We start from the raw sequence: 26936 nt of genomic DNA on the forward strand, positions 1-26936 counted from the left end.
AACAGAGAAGATATTCAGACAAGTGAGGCTGTGGTTATCTTGTGTTTATGTCCTGACTTTATTGACATTAACGCAGGTGCACAAGCATAATGATGAATACAAAGACTCAGCAGTTTTTACGCAATGGGGCATGAGTAATGAGAAACTAGGAGGAACACACTTGAAGCTTCTTATTTCATTCACTCTAACATTATAATACGACCGACTTGATTTCATGAAGGGATCACTGGAGAGTTTAGCAGCCAGGACCCATGTGAGCAATGTGCAACAATAAATTAAAGTTGCCGTTTTGCCTATCAACTTTCAATTGCGCTGGAAAAATCATGATATCTTTTGGGGCCTCGGTTCATAATTGGCGCCATTAGTGATTGATGCCATGATGCACTGCTCAAAGGGCACAAAATGCCCACCATAAGAGGTAGAAAGTCACTGATGACTGACTGAAAGATCTTTGACGTCCCAAAATTCTAAAGAAAAAATAGCAAACATAGGGTGACTAAACCAAATGAATTTAGGAACTGACGTATGCGCCAGGGCGAAGTAATTCAACGGATGTAATAAAACAAAACAAAGAAGTTTAGTCTCTGCAAAAGCGGCCACAGAATTCAGAAAGGAGTAACAGGGTGGGCGGTGTCGCTGGTTAGTGGTTATTCAATAAATGGTGGAAGTGAAGGAAAAGGCAGTCTTCAGTCTGCTCTTCAATCGTCGTCGTCTTCTGACTCCTCTTCCTCTGCCGTCTCTAACCACGTGAGCCACTGATTGACCTGGACAGAGACCACAATCCGGTTCATCACAATCAAGGGAGACTACAAAAATAGACGGTCAAATTTTCCCAACTCACTTTGTGTTAAACAGCGAATGAGGATTATTTAAACAACTGGGAAGACATAAAGTAGACCTCGGGATACATCGCCCCACTCCGCTTTATTTCCACTCTACGGTAGGGGTCTGAAACCTTTTTGGTATATTTTGAGGAGACACACCATATATATATATATATATATATATATTCAAAATGAAACAAAATCACCAAACCTACTTACCAGACAAAAGCTTATTCTTCAGCACATTTTATTTTACTGTGTGGCCTTTGAAGGTTTTCTTGAAATTATATAATAATAATAATAATGCCGGAGCCTGTGTTCCATTTAAATATAACACTTGAAATTCGACTCGCTCCCGCAGGCACTTTAGAGTGTTGAGGCTTACTTCGTCTGTCATTTTTGTCCTTTTACAACAAGCGAGCAAAGTTATTTTGTAAAAAAATGACACAAAATACTGCAAACGAGGATACAAATGTGTTTACCTTCAGTGCAGACGCGCTGGGCAAACTAGAAAGAGTGTGCGCTTCTGGTCCTGTATGTAGTTCCACCCATTTCTACCACTAAAGTGGGCATTTGCACGTCACACTGGGTATTTGTATATTGTATTCTTTTGGCTGTATTATTGTATTGTTCTCAGCTCAGGGATGCTGCTGGAAATGTGAATTTCCCTTAGGGGATGAATAAAGTATCTATCTATCTATCTATCTATCTATCTATCATGCAATCAAACTGATCTAGGTGCTTTGCTAGAGTTTCCTGGTTAAACACTTGTTTAAAAAGAAAGTTTGTTCTGAGAGTTTTGATCATTAAATGTCTCAACAGTGAACCTAAGTTGTTTCATAAGCTTCGTTAAAAAAATATTTAACAATTTGCAGCCAAAGCGGGATTGACTGGTATGACAGCCTAAATGTAAACTGCAGTTAAAATTCTATCCTATATATATACTGGACTGTCTCAGAAAATAAGAATATTGTGATAAAGTTCTTTATTTTCTGTAATGCAATTAAAAAAACAAAAATGTCATACATTCTGGATTCATTACACATCAACTGAACTATTTCAAGCCTTTTATTATTTAAATATTGCTGATTTTGGCTTACAGCTGAAAAAAACTCAAAAATCCTATCTCAAAATATTAGAATACTTCCTCAGACCAAGTAAAAAAATTTTTTTTATAACAGCAAAACTAAATCAAACATTTGAAAATGTCCATTGATGCACTCAGTACTTGGTTGGGAATCCTTTTGCACGGATTACTGCATCAATCCGGCGTGGCATGGAAGCAATCAGCCTGTGGCATTGCTGAGGTGTTATTGATGCCCAGGATGCTTTGATAGCGGCCTTCAGCTCATTTGCATTTGTAGGTCTGGTGTCTTTCATCTTCTTCTTAACTATACCCCACAAATTCTCGATGGGGTTCAGGTCAGGGGAATTAGCGGGCCAATCAAGGACAGTGATGCCATGGTCAGTGCACCAGTTACTGGTGGTTTTGGCACTGTGGGCAGGTGCCAGATCATGCTGGAAAATGAAATACTCATCTCCATAGAGCTTTTCAGCAGATGGAAGCATGTAGTGCTCTAAAATCTCTTGGTACACAAATGCATTTACTCTGGACTTGATGAAACACAGTGGACCAACACCAGCAGCTGACATGGCTCCCCAAACCATTGCTGACTGTGGGAACTTCACACTGGATTTCAAGCAACTTGGATTTTGCTCTTCTCCAGCCTTTCTCCAGACTCTGGCGCCTTGACTTCCAAATGAAATGCAAAACTTGCTTTCGTCTGAAAAGAGGACTTTGGACCACTCTGCAACTGTCCTGTGCTTCTTCTCCATACCCCAAGTCAGACGCTTCTTCCGTTGTCTTGAGTTCAGAAGTGGCTTGACCATGGGAATACGGCTATTGTAGCCCATTTCCCGGACACGTCTGTGAACTGTGGCTTTTGATACCTGGACTCCAGCTTCAGCCCACTGTCTTTGAAGCTCCCTCAAATTCTGGAAGCGGCTCTTCTTCACAATTTTGTTAAGGCTGCGGTCATCTCTCTTGGTTGTGCAGCGTTTCCGGCCACATTTTTCCCTTCCAACAGACTTTTTGTGGATATGCTTTGAAACTGCACTGCTCTTTGAGAAATTTCTTTTTGTGTCTTACCCTCCTGATGGAGGGTATCAATGATGGTCCTCTGGACAGCAGACAGATCAGCAGTCTTCCCCATACTTGTGATTTTAGTTTACTAAACCAAGCTGAGTGTTTTTAAGGCTCGGGAAACCCTCGCAAGGTGTTTCGAGTTAATTAGATGATTCAGGTGATTAGTTGAATAGCCTACTTGTATACTTTTTCATGATATTCTAATATTTTGAGATAGGATTTTTGAGTTTTCTTAAGCTGTAAGCCAAATTCAGCAATATTAAAATAATAAAAGGCTTGAAATAGTTCAGTTGATGTGTAATGAATCCAGAATGTATGACATTTTTGTTTTTTTAATTGCATTACAGAAAATAAAGAACTTTATCACAATATTCTAATTTTCTGAGACAGTCCAGTATATATACACTGTATCAAATCCCTGTATTGTCCGGGCTTCGCACGAATAACTATCAACTCAGCAAGAAGCAATACAATACATAAATCCCACAAGTATTGTTTCATCTCCGAGACACTTTAGAAGATGACCTTGCTTTAACCGCCTCCTTACTTTTAATATTTTTCCCAATCACATGTACTCGAAAAAAGGGCCATATGTGGCCCGTGCGCCACACGCACTCGAGAAAAGAGCCATATATGGCCCGTGAGCCACACGCTCGCGAGAGACAAAGGCCATATATGGCCCATGAGCCACACGCACTCGAGAGAAAAGGGCCGTATATGGCCCGCGAGCCACATGCACTCGAGAATAGAGCCGTATAAGGCTGGTGAGCCAAATGTACTTGAGAAAAGAGCCATATATGGGTCGTGAGCCACATGTACTCAAAAAAAAAAAAAGGGCCACATATGCAGGAGCGGGGGTCCTGACCTCTTTTAACTGACATTGCTAGCGCTTGGGGAAATTGAGTGGATGAGGGGGTTGGGGAGGGTGTTTTGAGGTTCATGATGAGATTTTTGTTTTCGGTTTTCTTTCTCCCTGTATAACTGACCTGTTGTCGCATATCTTGTTTTATAAAACCAATAAAAATATTTAAAACGAAATGAGCCATAGGTTTCCGACCCCTGCTCTACAGTATTAAGATTTTTTTTGATGCCACCACATCAACAATATTTTTTTTGGCATGGTCCTAAACATCCAAACTCTGCTATGCATAGACACTCTTGTAGCCGACGTTAAGTGATCATAAATTGAAGTTTTACAGAATCTTAGCGGGCACTCCTGATCAAAATAATAGGGTTGTGGTTAAATGCATTAAAGCAACAAGATTGGACCGAGGCACTCGAAAAAGGCTAGGGTTTGCAGCGCACACTTCATATCAGCTAAGAGAAATGAAATATTTATGATTTTTCGGTATTGAGTCCATATTACTTATATCGCCTGTAGTCTAAATGCCATCCAGAAAACAAGAAAAAAGAAAAAAAAGATAAGTGGGCGCAGCTAAACTGAGCATTTTGGATGAGTGTCTCAGTCGAATCTTTTCACTTTAATGTATTGAACCAACAACTTTTTTTTCCTTTGCTCATGATTGTCTGCCGGGATCCCGTAAAACTTCAATTTATGATCGCCAACGACTTTTTCTCAGATTCTGGGACACAAAAACACAACATGAAGGCAACTAGCAGAAACGACGGATTGCTAAGCCCCGCACACCAGATGAGCCACAATATTTACAATCAAATGAAAAGGTCTTAAATGACCGGTGCCTCCAAGATATGCTATTGGTCAATGCCATTGACAGAATTACATACGAAAATGCCTTCCTCTTAATTCAGTTCAGAATATTTTCTGCTTTGCGAGTCTGCGACACAATACTCTTTTTTTTTTTTTGTACTGCATTTATTCTCTATGTAACCCCAAGACTAGCAGCGATGCTTAGACAGGAAGCAAAATAATACTAAGCGGGTAAACTTAGCTTGTGATTATCAAATAATACGAAGAAGGCACAGAAATTACAAGCCATGACAAGTTGAATGGCCGTAACCAAACAATGATTGGGAAAAATATTAAAAATAAGGAAGCGGTTAAAGCAAGGTCATCTTCTAAAGGATTGCCAAGCCTCACCTTAAAGTGAGTTGAGTTTATAAACCATTATTGCTGTGTGCATCCACCCGCTACTTCAACTGACCAGCTCATCATGTCAGGCAAAAGGTTAATATTTCATTTGAACATTAAATTTATATTCATTTATAATGCATGTATATTACACATAAATAGTACTTTATATTCTAGTTATGTTATTTTTAAGTTTTTATCTAAGAACCCAGGGGTTCCGAGCGCAACCATAAGTTTCTGTCCTCGACTATACTTCAATTTTCCGTAAATATTCCCCAAATCAGAACAGATCAAGGCCGTATCCAGAGTACCTGGTGCAGGGGTCGGCAACCTATGGCACGCGTGCATGCAGTGGCACGCGAGGGGTTAACCAGTGACACGCGAGCGCACGGCAAAGTAATAATTATTTTTTTTAAATGCGCGTTTTTACCTGAAATTTAGACATTTTCATTGCGCGCTTTCATTGTTTAGGCTTTACGGTGAGCGTGTGTCTGCGCGGTGCCTCGCAGAGGAGGAGAGATGTGTTTTAACCCTCCCACAGAAACACCGGCGCACGATAAATGGACGAATTACGACAGCCAAATTATGACGGCTCCTCGAGCAGAAAACTTCGTTCTTTCCAGCCAGCGTGGACAGACGAATGGGGCTTTCTGCAAAAAATGACCGTGCTGTTTGTGCATTATGCCTCGAGAAAGTTGTACCTCGCACGTCAAGTGTTAAACGTCATTACGAGACGAAACATGAACATGAATTCAAGGAAGAGTCTGAAAAAGGCAGATACATTAAAACGCGCTATGTCCAGGTATGGTGTCATGCCTAAATCCGACTCCCCTACAAAATCCTCCCACCCTCGCATGAACGCGCATTCTGCTGCGCTCCGACAAAAGCGATCCCATTCCATATAAGTTTATCAAAACAATAAAGCGAGCTAATTAAAACAATTAAGCGATCATAGTCTATATAACGCGTTTATTAAAAACAATAAAGCGCGATCGTATTCTACAAAATGCGTTTGTTAACGCGGAAGAAAAAGTCACCAACACCGGAGACGAATCAATGTACGCCATGATATCCACGATCACAACTAATTGTACACAAATAGCCTTTTATTTGATGTACTATATTAGCCATATGTAATGTATTTTATTGTGAATGAATCCCGCGGTGTAAACAAATCGTTTTTTTCTCTCCATTAAAAATCGACTTCCCTGCCTATAATGTTTGCAAAGTAATTCACACTTTAAACCTATTATGGTTTTTTGGGCTTTGGGATCCAACTACAGAGGAATACCTCCACTTTGTGATGTGTTACTGAATAGGTGTTCAACAAATCTAGTTCGTTTTATTACTACTATTATTATTATTAATAATAGTAATATAATGACAAACGTTTTGAAGCTACTCAAAATCACTGTGCTGACATATTTATGTCACAGAAGGTTACTCTAGAAGTCACAAGTCTATATCTCAAACAGGTTCCATATTAGCAGGGGAGTCAGATTTTGGCAGGTAAAATGCCTGCCACCCCTCCTGCTAACTCCTGAATAAAAAGTCCTAATGTGTGTGTGTGTTTCAAGTTTTGATAGTTTCTGAAATAAGATTTTATTGATGAATGGTATGGTAGCTGTCCATATCACTTCTTTTTTGATTGTTGATGAAGAATGGTTGAAGTCATGGATGTCTACAGGCCTTTCCACATGTTGCTCACATTCATTTTTTAGTTTGTTGATGAACAAGAATAGTGGAAGATAGAATTGTTCAGTTATACGATTTCAATGTATATCCATGTTGTATATTTGGACTGGTGTAACATTACAGCTCTGTTGGATATAAAAAAAATATTGTGCAAGTCATTAATCTTGGTGTGCCACACTAATTTACAAGGAAATTTGAAAGTGGCACTCCACACCGAAAAAGTTGCTGCCCCCGGATCTAGTGTATTCATATGCACCCAAGTGGCATTCGATCCCTAAATGGCAAATATGCAAATGTTTAATATTTTGGGGAATGAACATTAAATAAATTAGAATTATAGTTTAAAAATACCTGGAACAAAGCTTTTCCTTTCCCAGGGAATTCTTGGATGATGTCTTCTTTCCATGCAAGGAAGGCTTCTTCTTCAATGATCTCCATGTCGTAAAAGTTGACAAAATAGCGCAGCAACATGCCTTGGAAAACAACCACTTATTATGCAAACGAATGCCAAACAATCCATTTCATTAGGTACAAAATGAGTTTGAGGACAATATAAAAATTATACAAAACACTGACATTAGTTGTGTGAAATCCCATACAATTCATCTTTTTGCATTTCAAATGTAAGTTTGTATGATGGTTAAGCTCATTAAACAAGGATTAATTGTAATTTAGGCTATCAGTTACATATCAAGACATTTCCGCCATTAAAATAAGCTGCCATTTAATAGATATATTGCAAAGAAACAACCAAACAAAATGATAACATACCTTTGGGGAAGCCATTGGTGTTGCAGTGCACTTGTAGGGCATAGAGGGCGCTCACTTGCAGCTCGGTGTGATCGTGGAGGAACTTTTGCATGACGGGTTTGAAAGCAAGCAGCAGCGCCTTCTCCTGCTCAAGATGCTCTTTAGAGGGAGCCGACAGCTGCTCATCGCCCTCAGGCACGCACAGCTCCTGGGCGATATACTGCAGGAAGCTGAGACAGGAAAAAGTTTAAAACTTTGTCAGAAAGTTAGATTTGTCACCTTTCCGCTACCTGGTCATGAGAATGTTAACAAAGCCAATGTCAGTGTGGAGCTTGAGCGAGATGTTGTCCTTGATCCACTTGTAGATTGACTGTGGAGATGGGTCTGCCGTGATCTGCTTCAGCAGCTCCTTCTCCAGCTTGAGAAGCGGAAACAGAAAGCTCAGACCCTTCCCCTCCAGGATCTCCAGCATCCGATCCTTGTTCTGGTCAGTTTCTGAAAAGTGGGAGAGGGCTTACCAGTGAGAATTTGCTAGTAATTTACGAGTATCATTTGGGGTATAATGAGTTAGAAAGGAATCAAAGACAGGTCTAAATCACAGGTGCAAATAGTTGTCTGGTGTTGAGGGCTAATGAGGACTCCATGATGAATACTGTAGATGAGAATTAGGTATCAACCTGGCAGCATCTTCTGCATGTTGACTTTGCTCTGCTGGAAAATGTCAGTGAGCCATTCGCGGTCCTTCAGCTTTGCAGTCTGCTGCAGACAGAGCAGAAAAAGTGGGAAGTGGTTGCCATTCTCTAGCGGGTGCGCCAGATCGTCCACGCTTAGAAGCTCGGCGATGATAGCCGGTGCTGCAAACTGGGCCAGATAGGACTTGACCAGGGGCACGTCTACCTCAATCTTAGGACACTGGTCCAGAACATTTAGGAATGCCTGTAAAAAGAAGATGTGATATGACTGAACCTTTCCATGAAGAAAAAAATATTTTAACAATCAAACCTGCATGAAGTTCTCAGCTGTGATGAGTCCCTCGAGGCGCAGTTTGTGTATGAGGCTGCTGGCATGTTCTTTGTCCTCGTCAGGGCGTTCCAGAGAACATAAGATTATCTTGCTCAGCATCTCTGCCAGGAAGTGCTTGGGGGCCTTCATGTCACGCATGCTGCTGACCGCATCGCTAAGGTTCTTGCTGTTGAAGAACTCGCTCATGGTTGCCTCCTTAAGAAATCAACGGCAAATAACATTCTCAGAAAAGCTCAAATTCTCCTGTACTTTATTGAATTATACAAGACTTAATCAAAAATCTGTCCTAATCATGTTTGATGCAAACTCCCTTACATAGTGACTGAAGCACTTCCGAAGGGTTTAAAAAAAACAAAAAAAAAAACCTAACAATTAGTGTATCGACCAAATTTGGCAAACAGAGTTTAGTGAGAACTAATGCTGATAAAGTCAAATATGCGTCCAATTTAGGAGCTGATTTTAGATATAGGTAAACCCACCGTCATCTTCAGTAGCTCCTCCCTGGCAGGAGGCGGTTTCTTGTTGGCCTTTGTAGGCTTTTCTTGAATGGGTGGCGGGTTAGTTTTCAAGCCAAGCTGTGGGGGCTGATGGTCAAAATGATACGTGATTAAAATGGTGTTAAAAAAAACTACAGAAGCTCACTGCCCCTTGTTTTGTGCAGTATAAAACATAAAACACCACGTACAAAACAATCCTATTAGAAAAAGTACACTCTGTGCACTGCTATTAAATAACATAACGTATTTCTTCGATGCACAGGAGTTGCCAAGTACGAAGTAGCTAAGGATAATAGTACTTGAAAATGGATGTTAATTTATTAACTTTATGTCTTGAGTTTGGTCCAAAGTTGAAACGAACCTGCACGAGACGGGCTTACCTGTCCAAGAGGTGGTGTTTGTGTGCGAGGGGGCTGGGTGCTTGGAGGCATCATGGAGGGAATCTGCGGTGTAAGTTTAGGAACCTGGCTTTTGCTGAGAAGGAATGACTGAGCCGGCCGCAAACTGATCTAAGGGCGGAATGTACACACAACCCAAAAAAAAAAAAAAAAAAAAAAAAAAAAAAAAAAAAAAAAAAAGGCATTTGTGTTAGAATTAAAAGGAAACCACACCCGAGCGCAAACAAATATGTGCATGCCCTCAGATCTTTTTATGACAGTCAGTGGACCACCAACCAGCATTAGGAAGAGGAGCACAGAAAGAAAGGTTGGAGAAAGAGAAGAGAACTGGTGGCTGTTTGCTTCCTCAGAATAACGCGTCTTTTATCATCAACGAGCATGAGTGGAACAAGGAATGCACAATTGCAGGTGCAAAAAAATAAAATAAATAATTATAAGCTGAGCAAAGCTGGTACCTCATCCGCGTTGAGCTGTCCTTTCTTGGTGAAACGGGGGGGCAAGTCCTTGGACTGGACCTGCTGCTGAGCTGCGTGGTTCTGACTCTGACTGATGAAATGCTGGTTTTGCACCTGCATGGACAGAGAGAAAAATAAGATGTATGGGACAAGGTAATGTGCCAAAAAAAGTCGCCTGCTCACCTGGTTGGACTTCACGAAGGAGGACTTGGGTCCGATGTCAAACTGCGACTGTGGCTGAGGAGCGAGGTGGCCGCTGTGGCCGTTGAAGAGTGGGTTGGTGCGATGGCGTCCCATGGTAGGAGAATACCTGTCCTGAATGACTCCTGGACCTGTTCCAATCCCACTGCCTGGAAGAGGGTATCGAACAAACATACTCACAAATTTGGAATGACCTAAGCAACATAAATGTAGAAAAAAATGATAGTGTTTCTGGGCTCGTCTGAAAACTTTGCTTTATTAAAGTTATCGTTAATGGCTTACAGCCTACTAGTATACATTTTCATCATGTTCTAACATTTGTCTATAGGATATTTAAGTTTTTGTCACAACCAGCAATATTAAAACAATACAATACCTTCAATAATAATTTATATGACTTGTAATGACTCCAAAACGTATATTTTGGGCTTTAATTAAGTACATTACACAAGTAAATGACTATCACAATATTCTGAGACAGTCCTGTATATACACACAAAAGCCAACTATATAACTATAAAAAAAATAAAATACTGAATTAATGGGGTAGGGTCATATGCGCATGTTAGTTGGGTCACCAGTAGTGAACCATAGGCAGCGTGTGAAGAAAGGGGCATGGCTTACACAAACAACAAACCAATGGGAAAACAAATGAGCCAAACATGAGCTAGCTGACAGAGTTTACACTAAGTGTGGTGCATTTTCATGTTATTTGTAATTTTACTTTTGCAATATACCATGCCTGCAGGAAAATAAAACAACCTATACTGCTGACTCCATGCTAAAATTGATAGGGCCTGCTGAAGACAATCAACCCTGAAAACAACAAAAAGTCTGGGGAAGATTAAAACAATCTCAAATGAAAGAAAAATGACATGTCACTGGAATTTGCAAAACGAGAGGACCCAGAAATGGAGATCTTCGAGTGGTTTCAAGCCCAGAGAGAAATGGATACGGGTGTCTAAGCCAAATGTACATTGGCAAGTTCTGAAAATTTCACAAACCCAGAAATATTTGGGGGTCAATGCTTCCACGTGTTGCCGTAAACGTTTTCTTCAACTTCTTTTCATGTGGAAATTTTAAAGCAATTTTAAGGGGCCGGCTCATAAGAGAGTATGTAAGGTAATAACAAAAAGGGACAGAGACTTTTTGATCAAACACTTAATTATACCGAATTAGAAATCCACAAAATTAAGAGTATTAATGGATCACATCTTGAAAGCTCATACCTGGCATTTGTCCAAACATATCAGATAAACCGCCAAGCGTCTCCCGGTCAAGTTTCAGTCTGGTGGGCATAAAGGGGTTTTCTAAGAAGAAGTCCATCCTCATCCCATGCGACATGGGTGCTGGGATGAAAACGCCTAAATCCTGCAAAGATATTAGTAAAAATAAAGCAATTTAAAAAAAAGCAGATGGGTGTTCATTGGAGATTCGGAGAAATCATTCAAGACCCGCCAACCTTCACTGCATCCTGTCGGATCTGGTTGATCGTCTTTGGTCCGTTGTCGAGGAACGCCTTGCGGGCGACCCAGTTGTTTTCTCGCAGCTCCGAGGTATCTTGCAACAGGAAGCGGATCCTGGCTGGCAAATCCTTGTTGTTCATTAAGGATCGCATACGGCCAAAGTACTGATCCATTAAAGACTGTTAACACACAACAGCCATAATATCAGTCTCTTTACACAACATTTAACGTTGTAGTTATCCATAAATAAATCAATCTGAAAAACAAATTATAGTCATACACTAATGGATTTGGGTTCTATGGTTAAGGTTAGGCTCGACGGTCTTTGAGGCATCCTAAAGCGGAAGGTGGGGAAACACAATAAATCAAATATCCCCCAGTTCAGTCATGCTGTCATGAAGGAGTGAAGTGCATTCCATTAGCAATTTGTGAAGCTCTGGTTAAATCCATGGCCAGGAGGATTAAAGTGCTTCTGCGAAATCATATCGGTCACACAAAATATTGAACTTCAGGACCTTTCACTTTAGAGTGTACTCACTTGTTACCAGAGGTTTACATGCTAATTGGCTTTATTTTGAGAGAAAACAATTCACACTGCTTTAAACAGACCAACTTTCATTGTGTCAATTAAACATCATGAAGACATTTCTGCAGAATTGTGAGTGTCGTACTCACTTTGGTGACATACTGTGTATATTGTGTGTGTTTGCTGACAAGCACATATTTTGTTGATTATGCATGCAATGAAAGCTTGACAAGTCTTTTCTTCCCCCAGCTCACTCTTACTTTTGCTTTTGCGTGGTCGAGTCTCGGCCCAACAGTTCTCATTATCTGACAGAGACACTCCAGATCCTCGCCCATATCCTTAAGTTGGACTCTTTTCTTCTTTTCCAGAAGCTTTGAAGGAAACAGAGGAAGGTGAGACCCAGTTTGTGGAGGGGACAAACTTTCCAAAGAGTTGTATACCGTTTTGATGCACTTATGAAGGATAGATTCATGGATGAGGTCGAGTTTGCCAAGTTCCCCGATGAATTTAATGTTACCAAGCATTTTGATCTTGGCAATGGCTCTTTGCTCCTCCTCCTCAGAAGTAAGAGGGTTGTCATGCTTGTCGTAGACTAAAGGATGAAGAATGATGGTCAAACACGAAAAACGCATGTGAGCTCCCAACAAGTGCACTTACTTTCAACATTTCTGGCACGGTTTTCAAATTCATCTTGAAGCTTGGAAATCAACAGTCTCCTGAAGGTCTAAAGGAGCAGCAAAAATACATAGAATAAAAGCTGTAAGAAAAGTACGTGGGCGCATGTACAATCTCTTCTGAAATTCCACATACTGTGCTTTGCTTTTGGGAGGTTTGGCTCTCGAATGAAGGGCCATCAAAGTTTGGTGCGTCCTCTGCCAAGCGCAGACATAGCTGAGCATAGAGCGAGCTATACTTGGGCTCTTCTAGGGCTTTGTCCACAATCTACAAAAACAGAAAACAAGAGTCACTGAGAAACGCACAACCATTATTCACACTGCTGCGTGTGCAAGTGTACGTACCAGCAAGATGATACCTTTAAGGACGAGTTTGGAGTCGACGCCCACATTAAGGAGCTCAAGGCATAGCTTGTCAAATTTATCAGGTGTTAGTTTGTTGAGTATGCTGAAGGAATGACAAAAAATGCAAGTGTCACCGTGGCTAAGACATAGCCATCATTGCATTTGAATTTCAAACAATGCATTCGACAAGGACAGACTTGATTTACAACAACCATCCTGTTGTGCTAGAATCAATGTTCTAAAAATGAAATATTTACGGGTACACGCAATGACATGATCAGTGTCTTCAAAATACATGATTGAATCTTCCGAAATTATTTTCTTAATTAGCCTATTTTTATATGTAACCCACTCAGTGGTCTTATACAAGGCGGATGTTTTAGTGGTTGACTGACCCAGATTTTTAACCCTACTTTTAATAATTACATTAAACTGATAACAAAATACTCAGTAACAACATACAGTAATAACAGGATGACTTATTTGGAAATGCATATCAAAAAATTATCCCTTCGCACTTATCAGTCATAAAAAAGTAGCCCTCAGCTTCAAACATGTCGGTGACTCCTGTATCAACCTAACATAAATGGGATGCAAACATTGACTAGGATATTGAAGCACGCCATTTCTTACCCTCTCACTTTCCTGAAGATGGCATCGTGCCGCTCTTTTTCATTGCTGGAGTTGGCATCTCGTCTAGTGCTTCGTGAAGGAACCCATCTCTGAACGCTTTGCCCCGGGGGTTTCCCCAGGAACTCGCTGCGGAAGCCCAAAAAAGAACATACCGTAAATTCCGGACTATAAGCCGCTACTTTTCCCCCATTTTTCAACCCTGCGGCTTATTCAGTGATGCGGCCAATTTATGTTCTTTGCGGCGCTCGAGTACAAAAGGTAAGATTTAGACCAGTGGAATATATGCGCCGAGGAAGACTGCAACTTCTTGGCTTCTGCATAAATTAAATTAGCATAAACATACCCCCATCATGCAAAATGAAAGGCACATGACGCAACTTTCAAGCTAAAAGCAATCGAGCAGTCCGATAAAGAAGGAAACAGAGCACAGAATCAGGAGTGGAAGAGAGTTCCAGCGACAGCGCGAGTGAGGCTGCGGGAGCGTGGGACGACGTCTATATGACAAAGTTTCTTCCCGACTGAGGAAGACGACTTTAATGGCTTCAGTTCTAAGGAGGAAGATGAGGACGGATTATTGTGATTTTTACAAGTACGGTATGTTTTTTTTTTTACCAGATCCGTTTACTGTGTTGCGAGGGTTAACTGCCCTGTCACAGGCACAATTTGGGATGAAAGTTATATTATTATTATTAAAGCTTTGAAAACTATCTCGGTGTACCGTCTTTCTTTGTAAATATGTGTAACCCATGTATAATATGTATTTGCAACTGTATATTCTCGTAATGTATTTATTTTAGACACTTATTCTGATAGGTTTCCCACGGGCGAATAAAAAAGAAGGGGCGGAACAAACGCGGGGTGACGGGAAGTGGGGACCGGTAAAGACCTGTTTGTGGACGCGGCGGACAATAGTGGAAACAGATTTTTCCCCACCCTTACCTTTGGAAATATACACTTTTTTCCTTGGATTACTTTAAACGGGACCCGGAGTCGGCATTAAACCTTAAGTACCGGTATCATTTTCCCGGCTGTGGTTTTTGGACTGTGTACTCTAATGAAGGACATTTAGTTTCAATCGCGGGACTTAAAGTCGGGTTTGGGTTAATTCTGTCTTTTTGTTGCATTTTTTAATGTGGGAGCATGCAGCTTATATACAGGTGCGGCTTGTGTAAGTACAAAATCGGTTTTCCTCTTAAATTGTGGTGGGTGCGGCTTATAATCAGGTGCGCTCCATAGTCCGGAATTTACGGTACACCGTTTTAAATTTTTTTAAAAAAACTGTGAAAGAAACATAGCAAAATGACTTGAAATGCCATTTGTGGATGGTGACATGCTAAGGAGTTAAGCAGAGTTGGCAGATGTGACAAGTGGGTGAGACCGGGTGATGCAGTTACACACCTGTTGCCGACAGTCTTGGGAGAGTGCTGAGGTGCACCCCTACCACCTCCTGCCCCCGAAGAAGCACTGTGCAAAAAACAACAATAAGAGACGCCATAAGATTTACAACGGAATGAGTCTGTGGATATTTTGATGAACATGCAAACTGACTTTAGTATAGTTAACCATCGTTCACTGTGGTGTTTACGGACACGTAAAAACTTATTTTTGCCATTATTAAACGATTTGGTAGGCCGTTTTTGCGTAACTGTAGACATTAAACTACTTTATTCATGCATGCGTAGATAAGAAGCAAAAGACTGTTCAGACAATTAAAATGAGACACACTGCAAATCAGGTTTACCCTTTCACAAGTGCAAGCATATAATGCGACTTTGAAAAAAAAAAAAAAAAAATCACACAGCAGGGTGCGATCACGAGTTCAGATTAAATTTGATTTACGTACTTTTAAAACAAAAACATGCAACAGCAATACCTGCAACCACAAAAAAAACACTGAACAACAATAACAACACACAATAGTGTAAATGGAATATGGTCTGGTGGGTAAAGTGATCATTTCCCCATCTTTTGGCGACACAACAGGCACATACAAATGGTAGTAATATTTAGGGGAGTGAGGTGATGCTATGCTTTAAATTTTGTCGAGACGTCTACTGATGACCTTAAACCCAAATAAGCCTTTTTTTGCTTTGGCTCTTATCAGGTCGTGTGTATATAATAAAATGTGCAGGGATCACATTCAAAAGAAAACAAAACCCTCACAAAATACACAGAGAACGCCGTGTTGTTGGGAAAGGCACAAAGTATCAAAAGAAAACACTGTTGAGTTCTAGAGAAATACTGACTGGTTTGCGCTTGGAGCCGAATACAGTCCGTTTAAGGCGATAATGCATGCGAGTACACTTTGTTCAACACTGCAGCTCTCTTTCTCACTCAGACACGCAGTCGATGTGTGTACATCACAGCGAGCTTGCGCTGTCATCCACCACCCAGAGGACTCAAATCATCACAACGTATCAACAGAACATCACCCTCTTCACTCCGTGGCTGCACAAACAGCCACTTTGAGCTTTTCCACATCCTGTTCTCTCCGACCATGAGATAGGCGGTAGGAGCAGAGAAAATCTAGTACGCCACAAGAGGATTTTTTTTTTACCTGAAACGAGAAGCACCCCCTTCTGGAATCACACTCTCCACTTTGGCGGCTTGACAATGAAGAGTAGTGGAAAGAATAATAGTAGGAAAGGATGGGGAGGGGAAAACGGTCCTAAAGAAAGAAGAGCAACAAACGGGTCAACAGATATGCTATCACAATCACTTTTTGATCTGGAATGAATACGTTTTTCATATACCAAACCACAATTGCTTACTTTACATACGACTCTAGTCAATGGGGATAATATGGAACAGCAAAGCGTTAGTGCAGCGAGGCAAGCATGTTGCAGCACTGATATATTTTAGTTTTTCTGCAACGGGTAGAAATAAAAACACAAATCTTGCATGACTGTCTTTGTTAGAACAAAGCACGCCCCCTCCCCCACGTCTAACAGAGCTAGCAAGCTGATGCTAAGCGAACCCAGCCAGATTGCAAAGAGTCATTGGTTGCAAAATCTTTAACCAGTTTTTCCGTCAACTACATACGAGACAGATATGTTTTGATTTTCATATCAGGTGATATATTGAGGTTGATTAATGCATGTTATCTAGGCCGATCTTTTGAGGTGGGAGGCGACTGATGTCCGTAGACGGCCGCGATTAAATCACCACACGACCTTATTATTACTACTTCACGATGCATTTAGTTTGTTTTAAAACTCAAATAATCAGAAAACGTATGACGCCGTTCCATGCAAGTGACTAACAACCGGCTTCAATGCTAACAGCTAAAATAGCAATTTTTCATTTCTGAGCTAGTCCGACGCCATTTTGGATCAACCGGTGCGGCGTTTGCGTAGCGTTGGAGGAAGAAAAATCCGCCCTACCTTCACCAAGGCACCGTCAATTTAGAAAATGTTTTGTGACAACCAAGTAAAAAGGGGAAGGTGGTTGAAGGCAGGCGCCGAATGTGCTTTCTAACGGCAAACAGCTTGGCGGGGAGCGCAAAACAAAGCAAACGCATGAAGCTTTCCTTTATGCTTCCTCCGTCGGGCTTGTTTGCATTAGCCGTTAGCTGCCTAGCAGTTGGCTTCATTTGTTGCTACGCCAGTCGCCAATCAAAGTGTTTCGTATCGATGACGTAAATTGTTGCTGCGTTGACTAAGACCAATTGAAAGATAGAAACACTAATGAGGCGTTGCCGTTCAGGACACCGTCCAATGAAAGTGACTAAATGAAGACGACGGACCTCCCCTTCTTCGTTTATTGAGTCCGATTGCACTGCAGTGCAGGAAACTCCAGTACAGTACAGTTCAGTTAAAATAATTAAAAAAATAGAAGGAATAACTTATGATAATACTTCTTGATTTTATTTCCAACATATTAAGGTTTAGGATTTTTTTTTAGCTTTTCTTTTTTTTTTTACTGTTTTCATAAAATATGGTTCTTTTTACAAGTTTTAGTCAAAAATTAAGTATTGTATTGAATAATTAAATTGTCATGCAATTTGTATGATTCGAAGAATAATTTAATCAGCTCAAAAATTGACAGTCATTCAGTTGGTCGGAGGTATAGCAATAGATAGAATCTATTTTCATTCAATCACTTTTGATGAAATGAAATTAAATGATCTGCTTTTATATAGCGCTTTTCAAGTCAAGACTTCCCAAAGCGCTTTACAGTGTGCTTCACATTTCCCAATAGCGGCCATGCAGCCATGTAAGGCGCTATCCTGCATATTGGGGGTATTAGGGGTTCAGTGTCTTACCCAAGGACACTTTGACATGTAACACGGAGGAGCCGGGATTCGAACTGCGATCTCTTGATCCCATTGATCTATCTATCTATCTATCTATCTATCTATCTATCTATCTATCTATCTATCTATCTATCTATCTATCTATCTATCTATCTATCTATCTATCTATCTATCTATCTATCTATCTATCTATCTATCTATCTATCTATCTATCTATCTATCTATCTATCTATCTATCTATCTATCTATCTATCTATCTATCTATCAAAAATACTGCAAAAATCAATATCCAATTTAGTGCTTAAAAACAAAGACCCAATATATTATTTTGTCTTCATTCCATTAAATATGATAGAAATAATATAAAAATACTTCTACAGTAATACTATGATACAAAATTACTATTAAATAAATTTTACATCAGAAATACCACACAAATCTCAGTACAGTAATATTAAAAGATAAAGAAATACTACAAAGATACTAGTTTGAAAATACTTCAAAAACAATTTTACAAAAATACTACACGACTAGAGTAATACTATAAAATTATACAATAAAAATACTACAAAAATGGCACAGCAGAAATTATACAAAATAAAAGTACAGTATTACTGTAAAAATACTACAAAAATACAACTAGAGTGCATACTACAAAAGAGCTGTGCTAGGAATCAAATGGACTGAACCATTTAAAAGCTGTGGAGTGTTTCCGATGCAGCATTGTTCATATTTTTGTTTCTTTAAAAAAAAAATCGTATAGTGTTTTACATTATATCCAAGCCTATCCTGTCCTTCATTAAGAAAAAAACATTTTTAAGAATATATATATATATATATATAAATTGTCTTACAGTACAAGTTTGTCTCCACTAGAGTGCACAACAGTCCGTTCTATAGAGACTTAACCGGGTGCATTAAAAGGCATACTGGAAATGTATACCTCATTTGTGGGACGTACCCACAACAATCGACCACAGCAGCCTAAAAGTAATTATCGCTTCAATTAGCTGTGCATCTTGCTTGCATACCTATTGAGGAAGAAGGAGCTGCATCTCAGCTGCACTGTGCAAATTGATTCGTGGCACATTTTACTTGTTTCGAGGAGGCATCAACCGGAGAGTATCCAGGCGTGAGGCTAAAAATATTCCAGAAATTAAACACGCCGGTCCTTATTGGATAACAGCATATTCCCTTTAAAGCAGCCCAGCAGGAATAGAGATACAGTACAATAATTCCTCGCCACGCTATCGGCCTCTTCGCATTACGGGTTGAAAAATATGGGATATTGCAGCAAGCAGGGCCTGGCAGCTCGTCTTATTATTATTCCCACCTAATATCAACTGCACTTGAACGGCCGGTATTTGTTATCCCCAAACCCATATTATTGCAACCGGAGACTTTTAGAACATTGTTTTATTCGGAGGATTGCCGTTCTGTACCGTCTTGAATGCACGGTTGTGGCCTCAATCCATTACTTCTAGTCGACCATTGCTAAGAGCAGGGGCTGGCTGGGCGCATTCTTTCCCAGTTTGGGCCACTGAAGTGTGCGGTTGTGGAACACCTGAAATGAACTGCCCTGTTTTGGCCGTGATTCATTATTCCCAGTCAATTCTTGTTGAGAGCGTGAAACCAGAGGGTAAATTTGAGTCACGTGGAGCGGCTCTTTTTTCTATTCTTTTCCGCCTAAAATGAATGTGATGTCATGATGACTGATTAATTTCACCTGTGCCCCCTCGTTTGGCGCCAGCCGCTGCTGGCGTCCTGATTGGTTCCCCGTCCTACTTAAACTCCGCCCTTTCACTTGCCTGTTGTCAGTCAGTCTGTCAGCGAACTTCTGTTTGCACAAGGCAAGCATTTTTTACTCTGACTCCCGTCCGTCCCGCTTTTTCACCCATTTTCCACCCGTCCGTTCCTGATTTCTCCGTTTGTCTCCGGCTACAACTCGTTTTTTGACCCCGACCACGTTCTGCTCCCCCGTCCCGGCTAACGACCTGTTTTTCCGTCTACTACACTACGATCTCCCGCTCCGGAAGATTCACTTCTGCATTCGAAACATGTTCCGATTCAGTGAGCTTCCCGCGTCCAGTGAGCACCGGATCCCGGGCGCTGCCTTTCCTCTATATCTTAATAAACTTGTGAGTCACGTTACGCATCTGGGTCCCACTTCGGTTCTGGTCGTGAGACGTGAAGTGTGCGCTGCCATGCATTACGACTAGTGTTAAGAGTAGGCGAAAAAATTTTCTGGTCGGGCTGCTGAAGTTTTCCATTGTGTACCGGTTAAAATGAACTGCACTGTTTTGGATACTTTATCCCCAGTTGATTATTGTTCGAACCGGGGGACGAGAGTGGTACTTTGTGTCATGCAGGGCGGCTTCTTTTTCAGTTCTTTCCGCCTAAAATCAACAGCAGTGTTTTGGCTGGGATCCATCATCCCCAGTTGACTATTGCTGCTAGCGGGGTTGGGAGAGCGCGTGTTACAAATGAAGGAAGGGGGATACTTTGCACATATTTGCACATTGCAAAAAGGTCAAGTCCCCATTGATCGTAAAAACGAGGAATTACAGTGGCAAAATTATACAACACTTTAAAAATTTCACCATAACAAGAAGATAAGCTTATGTAAAAAGGACATGGCCTGTCTGTGTGTGTTATTTAAAAAAAAAAACATTGCTGCTAAGTCGCTAAAATCGAATCCACTGTTTCAGAATTGACAAGCAGCAAGCATGGCCTAATCAAAAATGGTCTTATAATGTCAAAGGGTATGCTTTAGACAATATCAGAATATAATTTAATTTTTTGGACGGACACAGAGAAGCAGTTATTTGTTTTGACTAAGATTTCCTCGAAGGCTCCTTTGGCTTCACCTCGTGGCTTCACCTACGCCAACGTGGCCTCCCACACGTGCCACAGTTCATTATGCCTGAGGGCGAAGGAAACGAGATGCAAAGGTCCATTGTCGAATTCCCCTCCAAGGCGCAGCGACCTTCCTGACACGTTTCGACCGAGCTCTCGTAAGAAATGCAGCACTGTATAACAAAACAAATAAATAAAACCACAATATAACAACATTTGCATACACACTGTAAATATTTTTCTCTTAATTTTTTACAGAATTTTACTCTTATTCTGTTTTTAATATTTGACACCAGCAAATCAGATTGCAAAGGATGCCAGTTCATTATTTTGACTATTATCAGTGTCTGAAATAACGTCTGCCCGGACGCCCGGGGCGTGCATCTTTTACGTCGGGCGTAGAACTTACAAAATGTCTCTGCCCGGGTGGCCGACAACTTTCTCAAGGAAAAAAAAAAAAAAATTTTTCTTCAAATCAAACGTTTGCTTTATTCCGATTCCGAAATCTCCTTTCAGTTTGGAAATTTTGGAATTTCGGTTCGTTTGGCAATTTGCATACTCGGCAGCTGATCAGAAGCCTGCATCGAATGACTTTGTGCTTCCAGACTTTCCCGAGCGTTATAAGGTCGTGCATTTGCATATCCTTTTTCAAAGTAGACGCACAGTGAACACAAGAAAAAATGATAAGTGGTTCGGAATCAAGCCAAAACCTCAGGCCCCAAAATAAATATTCAAAAGAAGCTAACAAAATTTATGACGCTACAAAACGTAAACGTATATTAAAAGCATTGTGGAAAGACGAGTTCACGTGGCTTTTAGCAGACGACGCAAAGCAAACATTGCATGAATGAAGATGAGTCAATACAGGTACATAACGATGGCAGATTGAAAACAACGATGTCATATACATGCAATGAATGTTATAAGTAGATTTATAATACACTTAATATTAAAGTGTTGTTTTGTTATACATTCTTATTATCAATCCTTATCCAATACTTTGCAACAATGTTTTTTTTTCTGTGATTAGTCGCCTTATTGTGTTTCGAGTTGTGAAAAATGGGGCAGGCAACTTTATGGCTGGGCAGGACATTTTTAGGAGTTGTCTGCCCTGGTGCCCGGTAACTTTTTGTGATGAGTTTCAGACACTGCTATTATACATCACTGATGTTTTGACTATCATGCACTGTTACTTCATTGTCCCTATGGACCAATCATGGTGCTGTTCTTGGATACCCACAACCTTTAGGGCTGATCAGCTTTCGTAACCTAGGAAATTTACCATATTTTTTCGTGTTTAGTATGTAACCGTGTTCTTATATGATTGATCAGTCAATTCCCCGCGACCCGACTGAGGATAAACAGTGCAGATAATGGATGGATGGATGATCAGTCAATTGATTTGACAAAAATATCCCTGACCACAATCGCAAAATATGGGATACGCAACGGCATTAGATCTTCTCTCATTATCACACTATTTTTAGTCAGAGACGAACGTTATTGTCACGAATGGAACAAACAGTGGACCCAAATGCGTAACGTGTCACACAAAACTTTATTAAGGGATCGGGGGAATCAGGGAGAGAGGGAAAAACAGCTATTTGGTGCTCGCTGGGCAGGTGGAACAGGAAGCCCCCACAGCCAGTGACAGGTGGCGAGGCGGACAGCCGGGGCCGGAGAGCAGAGCGTGATCCTAGATCGGCGCAAGTCGGGTAGCCGGGACAGGAGGACGAAGCGTGGTCAGGGATCGGGAGCAAGTCAGGGAACCGGAGACGACCGGGTAGCCATGGGCAGGGGATCGATAGCAGAAATCAGAGGAAGAAATCAGGCAGGATGGCGAGGTGGGCAGGTAGGTCGCGGGATGCTGGAACAGGTGGGAATCAAACCAGGAGCCAGAGTCAAGAGTGCTTGCCTTGCATGTGCTGAAGTTCGCTGACGCACTGACCAAGATTGACCGGAGAGGAAGCACTTAAACAGGGACAGGGATAATTAGGACACGAGTGGCAGCTAGGGCTGAACGAGTGAGCGCAGGGCAACTGACAGGATAGTGACAGTTATACAATTGATAAAACAGAGAGTCGTCCTGAAAGATATAAATGAATGCAAAAAAGCATGACGAGGGAAACTCTCTGGTGTATCTGATGTGTTGTACCTTGAAGAAAATTAAATGAACACATTATAGTTTTTTATGTTAATATTGTGTTCATAGTTTATGTCTGCACATATTCAACATTTGTCACTTATATTGCTTATATACTTATATTTTTAGTTTGATCTGATAGTAAAGTGAAAGAAAATGTTGTAACAATTTCATATATAATATTTGGGTTGTGCGTGATACCTGAGTGCACGTTATACACAAATAAATATGTGTAAAAAGAAATGGCTCAGAAGAGGCCTTATCAAACAGTTTGGAATATCTTATCCAAGATTTGGGTCCTCTCCTCCTTGCAAGTTCAAAATCCACCAATGTCTTCTCTCCTTATTTTGAGGGTCTACTAGACCATACATTTATAATCTAATAATCTTATTAATTGTTGATCTTAATCAAGTTTATTTTGCTATGTTTGTGATTTTAATAAACCTGCGAATCCTAGCTATGTGTGCCAAAGCACATTTGCTATTTGGTGATAGAAATATAGACTAGAATTTAGATTCAGACATAAATGTCTCAACTGATTTTAACTGGCGTAATCAGATTTGAAGAAAATTCAAATTCTCTGCTTCAATGTGTAGTCAATGCCATGTATTACATTCAAGTAAAACAGAGATATCGATTAAAACAATTTAAGAAATGATCGGATGAATTATGAGCAGTACCATAATTATAAATGCAACAGAACCTCTGAGATGTGATGCAAGGCACAAACGAGAGGACGATTTATAAATAAATCTTTGATGAGAACTCTGTTACTGTTTACTAGTTTTTTTCCTGCAGTATAATAAAAAAGAGCAGAACAGAAGCTGGTGTGGTTGGGTTGCCGTGTCAGAGAGCAATAACCTTTTGTCAAATGACGCGATGAGTCTGTCAGATAGCATGTAATTGATAGCGGGCGAGATTAAAAAAGGGAGATATCGTCGTTAAATATCGACTGCCGTGTGAAGAGGGTCAATTTGTCTGAGGAACACGAGGGATGGTGGCAGATACTTCATTGGAGGTGCGGGGTTGTCAGTTAAGTGTTTTTATATTCATAAAATCTCTTTTCAATTTACAAAAGTGGGTAAAGTACATCTGGAACAGTGAGCTACCAACTTTTTTGAGGCCGCAAAGCTACATTTTCGTAAAGTATTAGCAGGAAGGGCTAATAGTGTGATATGCATTTCTAAGATAACAACTTATCATGTTATAATAATGATAATGATAATAATAATAATAATAATACATTGTGTCACGATTACCGATGTGAATCACCTGTGCCCGCTTTGTTGGTGCCAATCGCTGTGGGCTCTGATAGGCTCCCTGTCCCTATTCAAACCCAGTCCTGTCAATACCCTGTTGTCAGTCCGTCTGCAAACCTCTGTTTTTACAAGGCAAGCCTTTTTGGACCCTGACTGACGCCTGTCCCTTGTTTGCTCCAGTTTGTCTCCGGCTAAGACCCGTTTTGATCCCTGCCAGGTCTGCTCTCCCGTCCAGACTTACGACCCATTTTTGATGCCGACCACGTCTGCTTTTCCGTGCCGGATTACGACCCGCTTCTGACCCCGACCACGTTTTTGCTCTCCCTGTCCCGGCTACCGACCAGTTTCTCCATCCCTGACACCGCCATCGCTCACTACGGAAGATCCACTTCCGTGTTCGGATCACAATCTGAGTACGAGAGCGACTTGCTTCCCGCGTCCAGCAAACATCGGATCGCCTGGGACTGCCCTTCCTCTTTTTTTCAATAAAATTGTGAGAAAACGTTACGCGATTGGGTCTCCCCTGGTCGTGACACATTGTACTTCAAAGCGCCTTTCATGACACTGAAGGTTGCTGCACATAGAATAACAGACAAAAATAAAGCAAGAATAAAGCAAGAATAAAACAAGCGAGTAATAAATAGCAGATATAAACATAGTAGAGTTGAAAGCGGGCGGTATGTGAGGCACATGATCAAGAAAAGGCACGTCTGATGAGGTGAGTGTGAGTCCAGATTTAAGGGTGGACAGGGTGGCAGAATTCTGGAGGTCAGGCGGCAATGAGTTCCAGAGCTAGGGGGCAGAGCGGCTGAAAGCTCAGCTCCACACGGAGCTGAGAAAGGCAGCGGGTACAGTGAGATTGAGGGAGGATTATGATCTGAGGGTGCGGAATGGCGTGGCAATGTGAAGGTCGGAGAGGTAGAGAGGGGCAAGGTTGTGAATGCCCATTTCTAGAGAAGGATTTTGTAGTAGATTCTATGGTTAATTGGGAGCCAATGGAGTTGCTGAAGGACAGGGGCGATGAGTAATCTATATTGTTAATAGGTTATTATTATTATTAATATTATTTTTATTATTATGTTGTTATTATGTTGTTACCAGGCTGTAACAATTATATTTTGGGTTGGAATAGGTTCCATCTACCACAAAAAGTGAGTAAAAACCATATATATAAATTACAGGATAATTTTAAAAACAATTTTGGAATAATTCATTATTTGTCCAAAGACACTGATCATGCTGATGATTAACCATGCCAGTTAGAAATGTAAAAAGTCATGTCAAATGTCCTCGAAAATCCAAATGATCCATCACTAGTTAACTAATTTTAGAACCACCTTAGTACCCCTGATCTAGACAAACTTATGTCGCTGTATATTGTAGGTTATTTTTTTGGACCTAACTTTTACTGTATACATATTCTGATTCACCTAGTAATGTTATTTTTATTAAATTCATTTAAATTGTTTATTGTCATTTCATCAATTATTGAAGAAAAAAAACACACCTAAGGTATGCCAGACCCACAACATTAGCCCCCCCAGTTCTTTTTTTGCTGCCTTAATCAAAATACTGACTTGATAGCAATGGTACTTGCCATTCACCTCTTCTGGATTCCTGGCTATTTGTTTTGTCTACGTGTCAAAAATATGCAAGAATGGCTGATTTTCTAGAAGAATACATGTATAGTGAAGAGCACAAGTGCACACACACTCAAACACACACAGACACACAAAGAAGCAATGCTTTTAATAAAAAATGATCATGTATCTAAACTCTTAGTTCCTGAAAAGAAAAAGAAAAAAAACATTCAATTACACAAAATAGCAAGCTTTTGATTTATTTATTTCTATGTACCAGACTGCCCTTGAATGTGCATTCATTTCTTTGAATTTTTGATGTACCGGTAGTTAAGAATGTACAAATCCTCAATCCTTTTGAAAATAAAATGATTTAAAACATCCGATGTTTTGTGGATCTTTTGTAAGTAGCTTGTATACGAAATGAACAAACCAAAGAAAAAAATAGTACCATAACCCCCTCAAAATAAAGGTTTTTGTCATTTCATTTTATATTTTATCATATACATAGTACTGTCACCCGTCATGACTGGCGCCAACTGCCTCGGACTCAGATTGGCTCCCGATCAGTACGTGTACCCACTCCTGTCTGTCGCCTTTTGTCAGTCCGTCTGCAAACCTCAGTGAATACTAGGCAAGCCTTTCTCATCCCTGACTCCCACCTGTTTTTGCTCCCGTCTGTCACCCGGCTTCGACCCGTTTTTGATCCTGATCACGTCTACTCTCCCGTCCCGGCTTTCGACCTCTTTTTGTCCCCGACCACGTCTACTCTCCTTTCCTGGCTTCCGACTCGCTTAGGACCCCGACCACGTTTTTGCTCTCCTGTCCCGGCTACTGACCCGTTTTTCCATTCCCGAGACCGCCATCCCTCGCCACAGATGATCCACTTCGGCGTTCATAACCTGCTTCCCGCTTTCAGCAATCACCGGATGGTGGGCGCAACCCTTTCTCTTTCTTCCCAATAAAACGTAACGCACGTGGGTCCTGTTTCCTTTCAACTTTAATGCTTTAACTATGAGGTCAACACTTTATAGGCACAGTGTGACCACTAGATGTCACAGTACTAAAGTGCAGGCCAATACATTTCTGAGTATGTTAAAAAACGTCTCTAGGTTATTTATATCAAAAGTTATGATTTTTAAAATAAGTGCAAAGCAAAT

At 40.7% G+C, this 26936-nt stretch overlaps 1 protein-coding gene and 1 non-coding gene across 2 annotated transcripts; both read right to left on the reverse strand.

The window, feature by feature from the left end:
• Positions 1-34: 34 nt before the first annotated feature.
• eif4g2b (eukaryotic translation initiation factor 4, gamma 2b) lies at positions 35-26675 on the reverse strand. The gene is made up of 23 exons (XM_088340525.1): positions 26616-26675; positions 22710-22833; positions 20823-20967; positions 16241-16351; positions 15082-15147; positions 13684-13809; positions 13051-13153; positions 12842-12973; positions 12689-12755; positions 12472-12623; positions 12292-12402; positions 11502-11684; positions 11269-11410; positions 10022-10188; positions 9839-9952; positions 9366-9494; positions 8968-9072; positions 8468-8683; positions 8143-8401; positions 7756-7960; positions 7487-7695; positions 7067-7188; positions 35-764 (listed from the first exon to the last, which is right to left on the reverse strand). The coding sequence occupies exons 1-23, from the start codon at positions 26673-26675 to the stop codon at positions 699-701; spliced, it is 3114 nt and encodes a 1037-aa protein (XP_088196651.1). The 3' UTR covers positions 35-698.
• Positions 9619-9763, reverse strand: LOC148362870 (small nucleolar RNA SNORD97). Its single transcript, XR_015851047.1, has one exon. It is a non-coding gene; the product is annotated as a small nucleolar RNA SNORD97 (small nucleolar RNA).
• Positions 26676-26936: the final 261 nt, after the last annotated feature.

Source organism: Urocampus carinirostris, chromosome 7 (assembly GCF_059441175.1).
Source record: "Urocampus carinirostris isolate Australia breed hairy pipefish chromosome 7, RoL_Ucar_1.0, whole genome shotgun sequence".
In the NCBI taxonomy this organism is placed as follows: Eukaryota; Metazoa; Chordata; class Actinopteri; order Syngnathiformes; family Syngnathidae; genus Urocampus; species Urocampus carinirostris.

Coding starts and splice junctions, on each gene's coding strand:
- eif4g2b (XM_088340525.1), bottom strand. CDS start 26,675: ATGAACGCCGAAGTGGATCATCTGTGGCGAGGGATGGCGGTCTCGGGA. Junction 22,834..26,615: donor TCTCGGGAATGGAAAAACGG/GTCAGTAGCCGG, acceptor CTATCCTGTCAG/TTGCCCTGCGCTCACTCGTT. Junction 9,073..9,365: donor AAACACCACCTCTTGGACAG/GTAAGCCCGTCT, acceptor TTTGACCATCAG/CCCCCACAGCTTGGCTTGAA.